General features: G+C 36.3%; 1 protein-coding gene across 1 annotated transcript; it reads right to left on the reverse strand.

Annotated features, from left to right (window-relative positions):
- Nucleotides 1-1,644: 1,644 nt before the first annotated feature.
- LOC139743990 (post-GPI attachment to proteins factor 2-like) lies at nt 1,645-6,950 on the reverse strand. Its single transcript, XM_071654457.1, has 5 exons — nt 6,760-6,950; nt 5,475-5,724; nt 4,208-4,320; nt 2,872-2,980; nt 1,645-1,772 (listed from the first exon to the last, which is right to left on the reverse strand). Exons 1-5 carry the CDS (start codon nt 6,925-6,927, stop codon nt 1,645-1,647), a joined length of 768 nt encoding a protein of 255 aa, XP_071510558.1. The 5' UTR covers nt 6,928-6,950.
- Nucleotides 6,951-7,003: the final 53 nt, after the last annotated feature.

A 7,003-nucleotide genomic window follows, 5' to 3' on the forward strand; every position in this document is an offset into this window, starting at 1 on the left:
CAAACAGAATCGAAATCGGGTTAGAAATGGCGAAGGAGTAGCATTTTGTAGCAAAATGTACAATATAGGTCAAAAAATCAAGGTCAAAGGTCAAAGAAGTCAAAGGTCAAAATTCTGTGTAGAAGTTTTGAAGCCCTCATCTAGTGCCATCACATAAAGCAAACAGAATCGAAATCGGGTTAGAAATGGCGAAGGAGTAGCATTTTGTAGCAAAATGTACAATATAGGTCAAAGGTCAAGGTCAAAGGTCACGACTGAAATTCTGTGTAGCAGTTTCAAAGCTCCCATGTAGTGCTATCATATAAAGCGAACAGAATCAAAATTGGCTCATAAATGACAGAGAAGTAGCAAATTGAAGATTTTGATCACACACGGACGCACACACGGACACACGGACACACGGACGGACGGACGGACGGACGGACGGACGGACACACGGACACACACACGTACGGAGCCCGTTTCATAGTCCCCTGCTCGAACTCGTTCGGCGGGGACAAAAAGCTTTGCAAGTTTATCATCTATACTTTGTCGAGTGATTGAAAGGGACTAATGCTTGAGTTTTCACAGGATTCACCACTATACATCACTATACTTTGTCAAAGTGTCTGTCAACATTTCATTTGGCAATATGCCACTTACATTAGCACTTGACAACATCACATATTGGATTACAAGCACACAGTAGTTTATCAGACTCTCCTGCCACACTGTAGCACCTGGTGTGTCAGCTTTCTCTTGCACTTAAGTAGAAGGCATGTCTGAAACAGGACAAGAAAATGAGACATATGCACCTGTACCAGCAATAAAGCCAACTTCTACTTAAATCACAGAATTGCTTTATAGGGATTGTATAGTTATGGTCGAGACCTTATTTCAGGTTTCTAACATTTTTTGGTGAGATAATGAGAAACCTCTTATGAAATATGAAAGAGCATGTAATTCCATGAGGAATTCAACGTTTATTTCACGAAAATTGTTTTTGAAATGGCTGAGATATCCAAAATAGAGCGATTCTGTATTTAGTGTGGGACCCACATTTTATTACAATCGCTTTGTTTTACTTTGTTTTTAGATGTTTCATTCATTCCAAACCCGATTTTCATCAAATAAACTTTGAATTCCTCTTAAAATGGTATGCTCTGTACTATTTCATAAGTGTTTTCTTGGTATCTCGCAAAAAGTTAAAAGCCCAATTCTCATCTCCACCAATACTGTACCATCTCTTTAAGGTATCCTCCTGTTCCAGGAGATATTTAATTTTAAAAAAAAATCAAACATAGCTCAGTTCATGAGCTCTTTGTGTAAAGTTGATGAGAATGCACACATACCATCTTATATACCACTTTCTTTCTTTAATCAGACAATGAAGATTTTAGTATATTTATCAAAGTAAGTTATAAAAGCTCATTTAGTGATTAATAATATTATACAAGAATGTATCTTGTCTGTTCATTTTTAGATATCTTATAATATTTCAGCTAAGGAGAAATGTAGTCGTATATGTTTACTCTAAATATGTCGAAACAAATGTTGCCTTATTTGACAAGATTGAAAGACATTTCATCATATTTGAACTTTCAATTTAAACTTTTGATATATCATGAATATCAGAGTGAATAAGACATTCTAACTCTTACCAGTTCACCTCTCATTCTTGACACGACATCCTAATCTTAGTTCTCTGTCTGTGAAGTAGCTTGTTACCGTCTGATGGAAGGCAATGTTTGTCAGCACCACCACATACTCACAGCCTGCAAACAGGCTGTACACTACATTTCATGAAGAGAAAGACAACATATGGAACAAATGTATTGCAGGACTTTATAAAACAATCATTTATTCAGGTATAATATCTTATTTATTTGAATGTGTTATCCCTTTAATATTGGTGTAATATACAGTATTGTCTGCAAATTCTGGACACACTGCAATGGTGTGTCTAATTTTGTGGAAAATAGGTACTAGAAAAAATATATATATCATATAAAATGTCAAATTATTCTTGTCAGTCCAATAACAAGTTCTTATCAATTATTGGTGTGATACTGTAATTCCCTTTGGTGAGATTCAAACTATTTTTTTTTTCTATTTACCTATTATGTCATTCACTGAACCCGAAAAGATTCCTTGATTAATTGAATAGGAACATCCTTACCACACCAAATTTATGAACCTTTTTGATTTACATCCGACATCTAATCTGAATTGATGGCTCAAAATTGGTATTGAGTTTATTTAAACAAGGGGAAATATGTTGCACATATAAATGTCACACAATAGTGAATACATGTATCATGGCTAATTCAATGAAAATTCAATAAAATTACTCTACATTTTTTCAGACAAATGATTTTTTGACAAAAAGGCACATTGGCAGCAAGGAATTGACTGATGATTGTGACATATGACTGATTGAAACGAAACATAATTACAATAATCAGCATCACAAATGTATCATAGCAATGAACCAGCTTTGGGCAATTTGGCAGTGACAGCTAAACACACAAGGAAAGTGGCTGTACTATTAAATGTCAGAGAATGCACAAACAAGTTTTATATCGGTGGAAACATTTAAAAGTGGCCTTTATATTTGACTATGTAAAAGAGGAAAGGGAGAAAATAAAAGAGAAGGAATTGGTAGAGAGGACAGAGAATTTAGTGAGATAAATTGCCAAGTCAGCAAATGCTGACTAATATTAAAAGACAAAAGAATGATATGAAACAAAACAAAAGTGAGGAAATATATGCACAGACGAAGTTATGACGATAGAAAACAACATTAAGAATAGAAGAGAAGAGTGAGAGATGGAATGAATAGACAACGGTGTGTTGTGAAGACAGTGAAAATTTCTTTTCCTTGTTCCTTACCTCCTGCTTCACAATACCAGTTGTGTCTGAAGAAGAAGTAGACAGCACATATGAAAGCCAAGATGTTAATCACAACGAGTGCGAGCTTTTTAGTGAGAATGTGACGCTCCTTGTGAGATGGGTTGCCATGAGTGGAAGTGTGGAAAAACAGAATAGAATGTAAAAAGGTGAGAGAATGGTTACTACACACAGCCCTGTCGCTGTACTAAAGTCGCACGGCGTCTGGTCGGGTGAAGTGAATGGAAGTGCAAATGTGAGAAATGAATGGATGGAGTGAATAGATGTGTGTCACATAAATACTCTCCTAACTGCTTAGCACACGAAATATGAAAGCCTTAAAAGACTTTGTACAGAATTCACCATTACCACATCACCCATATTACGAAATTTTAAAAAGAAATTATCCATGACAATCAAGTCTGTTGAAATTATAATTACAGTATCAAAACACACACACAAACAAACAACACATCAGATGTATCATGTATGAGAACCTCACAACCTTATAACCACAGGTAAGAATATGTAATGGATCAAGGGATTAAAGAATAAAATGAAAACAATCCTTTCATTGAAATATACAGTGCTACTACACATCTGTTCTGAACAGAAAGACATTTCTTCATCTCCACAAATTATCTTCTAACACATATAGTACAAGAACAGTGTTTCTAACAGTCTCGATGTTTGTGTTTCCTGTTTTAGTGTAGATGCAAGGCTGCATCAACGAATGTATAAAGTTGTCTCAAAGAGGATGAGCTACAAATCAAGACTAAATACATGTCTAAGTACTAATTACAATATACAACAAGTTTAGTTGGAAAGAATATTTACTGACAGGACTGCAAAGCAAAATGGTTTTGATTTTTCATTCCTTTTTTAATGCATTAAAACTACACTTGCTGAACAAATTTTAAAGCACTCAATAGCAATGCCCCAATACTCCATCCTAATAGATTGACATGGAATGGTGAGAGATACTGTATATGCCATATATTTCGCGAGTCTAAATTTTTGCGAATCGGGACCTCCCAGCAATTTCGCGAGTGGTTAAATTCGCGATCATGGAGTCCTGTCTGAACGGAGAAAATGTATACGCGTATCTTACATTCATATCGGCATTTGAGTCAATATTTTCGCGTGTTTTTAATTTTGCGAATAGCAGCTCACTCGCGAAATTCGTGAAAATAAAAACCTCGCGAAATATTTGGCGTATACAGTAGTTAATCCATTGATGTATGCCATCATCAATTTTTTTTTATTGCTTGAAAAGCAATAAGTCATCTGGTTCTGAACTATAAATCAACCCCAAGATTCCCACAGTAGGCAGGCATACCTCTCTTGTTGGTCTTGCTCCATGGTGAACAGCCTGGTAGTACAGAAGACATATGCACAACATGTACAACATATTGCTGGCTTGGAAACTAATGAAGGAAAACTCATGAGCCTCTGCAACGATAAGAAGCACAGAAGAAAACTCTGGATTAGGCATCGACATTGCTACTAACCAAAGACGCTTAACTAATAAGACACGAAAGTGCGCACTAATCCTGTACAAAACAAATGGACAGCGCGCGGTCCTCAAGCGTATTACGCACATCACCTGAGACGCCCTGTCTTGACACTTGATAAACAACAGCAGCGGCTTTAGGGACAGCGCGTCTGAGGTGATGTGTGTCTTTGCCTGAGACGCGCTGTCTTTGAAGATGTTGTTGTTTATCAAGCGCCTTTAATTGTGAGATCATGTTGTTGCCAAATTTTTACCTCCACGAAATAATCCTTACTACTTTAAAATCTCGTTCTTCAAAATAATCCCCTTAATCGATAAAAAACTATGACTATAATTTTTAAATATTTTTAAGATAATAAAGATACCACTACCTTTGGAAATGAATGATGTTCCTAGGTGTACTGAGTTTGTACTTAGCTCTCTTTTGTATTGTCATGTAGGGAAGCCATTTTGTGTCCATTCGTATCGTGCGCCTTCGTATCTTGTTATCTACTATCTTTGCTACTAACTCTCGGGAAAACAACCCACATATTACAGTGGCAGACACTTCCAACGCACAGTGGTGGCACATGGTATTCACTGCTTAAGCTCACACTTGTGGGAAACAGAACTATTATTACAAACATAGAAAAATAGAGATAGTGATTTTGTCTTGAACATCTAACTTGAACACATTCTGTATCGATGATTTTTTCCCTCTTTGTAGATCAAACAAAAAACCCAGCTTCAGTGCTTCAAAATAGTTCTAATATGTGAGTAGGGATAGAAACAACCAATGCAAAAATGCTAATTGGTATAATCAATGTCAAGTATTGTTAACTATGTAAAATGTGAATAACAGTTATAATGAAATTGTGTCTGGAATAAACCATCTACAGTTATGGTTTATTGCAAAATTTCTATATGGTAGGATGTTTTGTGATACAAGTGACCTACAAATATATGCATCAAATGTGGTAACTCAAATATTTTTCAAATCACTGCTCCCAATGGTAAACAGTACCTTTAAGGTCATTCAAGAAAGAAAAATCTGTCACATTTTATATTTCCATTAGCAAAAAACAAACTCATGCATGACTGCTTATACACTCACTGTAATACTCAGAGGATGAAATGCATGTCAGTCCTAAAAGCGACACATTTTCTGCCATCTCAAGTACTGCGCAAAGGCCACAAAGCAGCCGATAAAAGGGCGTTGCCTTCACAAGACTGGAAAAGACAGAGTAGTGTCCAAAGACAGCAGTCAACCTCTGAGAAGAGCACAGGGCCACGGATAAACGCCAGACGTACGATGAAGGAGGTGTAGCTATGGCTGCACTGAAAGACGGCAAGTAATTGGCAACCTTCAAAACAGATGGACAAAACAAATAAAAAAACCTTTATTGTAAGTCATGGAGTAAGTCTTACAATAGAATTTAATAATATAGTTTTGACGTTATACTAGTTTGGAATGGAAAGAAAGAATTTTAAGTTTATGATGATAATTATCCACAGCATTGTTATACTATATAGCATCATATATCTGTTGTAAAAACATTCAGAGGTGCAGAAATTGTAACACCCAAACTGTTCTAGTGAAAAGAAAGCAAGGTTACACATTCTAATGCATTTTCCAGTTTACTATGAGTATGGAAAATTCAATTATACAACTTTTCTCTTTTTTGGGGTTAAAAAGGCTAAAATTATGTAAACCCATTGAGGACGAGTGCTGAGTATACTCGGGCATGGGTCTATGGGAAATGTATGTTGTAGCAAAATCAGCCTGTCCTCAACAGGTTAAAGGGAACGCAAACCCAAACAGCAATGTGGATTGAGTAAAAGCATTAACATTAGTAGAACACATTAGTGAAAGTTTGAGGAAAATCGGACAATCGATGCAAAAGTTATGAATTTTTAAAGTTTTGGTGTTGGAACCGCTGGATGAGGAGACCACTAGAGGTTATGACGTATGAGTGGACTACAATATAAGAAAATATAAAGGGAATTCAATAAAAATTCATTTTTCATGAAAATTACACATTCCATAAACTTGATACTGACATATGTTAGGAGTAACAATTATTCCCCCTGCTTTCTGAAAGCGGTTAGTCAAGTACTCTTTCATTTTGCTAATAAAGTAAATTTTTGTGGAAGTCCTTTTATATTTTCTTTATATTGTTGTCCACTCATACGTCATAACCTCTAGTAGTCTCCTTACCCAGCAGTTCCAACACCAAATCTTTAAAAATTCATAACTTTTGCATCGATTCCCCAATTTTCCTCAAACTTTCACTGACGTGTTCTACTGTAAAATGTTACTGCTTTCACTCAATCCACATTGCTCTTTGGGTTTGCGTTCCCTTTAAGATGGCAATGAATATGAATGAAGACATACTCACACGACAGTGAGTCTCCGTTGTGTGTTCAAAGTTGTAGAGGACAGCGAGGATGATACTGAGGGAGAAGCCAATCAGCATGATCCATGATGTCACATTGACAGCCAATGGGAGAGGGATTCTAATCCCATTGCTGGTAAATCTACCAGGACCAGTTAGGGATGACATCATTCATTCAACATCCAATGGCTCCCACGCAGAGACACTTGTTTTTTGCTGGACTGAAGATGATCCCCCTGTAAAACAC

This window comes from Diadema antillarum, unplaced genomic scaffold, assembly GCF_040938485.1.
Source record: "Diadema antillarum isolate AM-2024a unplaced genomic scaffold, OU_Dant_1.0 seq00001126_RagTag, whole genome shotgun sequence".
Lineage (NCBI taxonomy): Eukaryota > Metazoa > Echinodermata > Echinoidea > Diadematoida > Diadematidae > Diadema > Diadema antillarum.

Coding starts and splice junctions, on each gene's coding strand:
- LOC139743990 (XM_071654457.1), bottom strand. CDS start 6,927: ATGATGTCATCCCTAACTGGTCCTGGTAGATTTACCAGCAATGGGATT. Junction 5,725..6,759: donor CAACGGAGACTCACTGTCGT/GTGAGTATGTCT, acceptor TCTGTTTTGAAG/GTTGCCAATTACTTGCCGTC. Junction 4,321..5,474: donor TTCATCCTCTGAGTATTACA/GTGAGTGTATAA, acceptor TTATCGTTGCAG/AGGCTCATGAGTTTTCCTTC.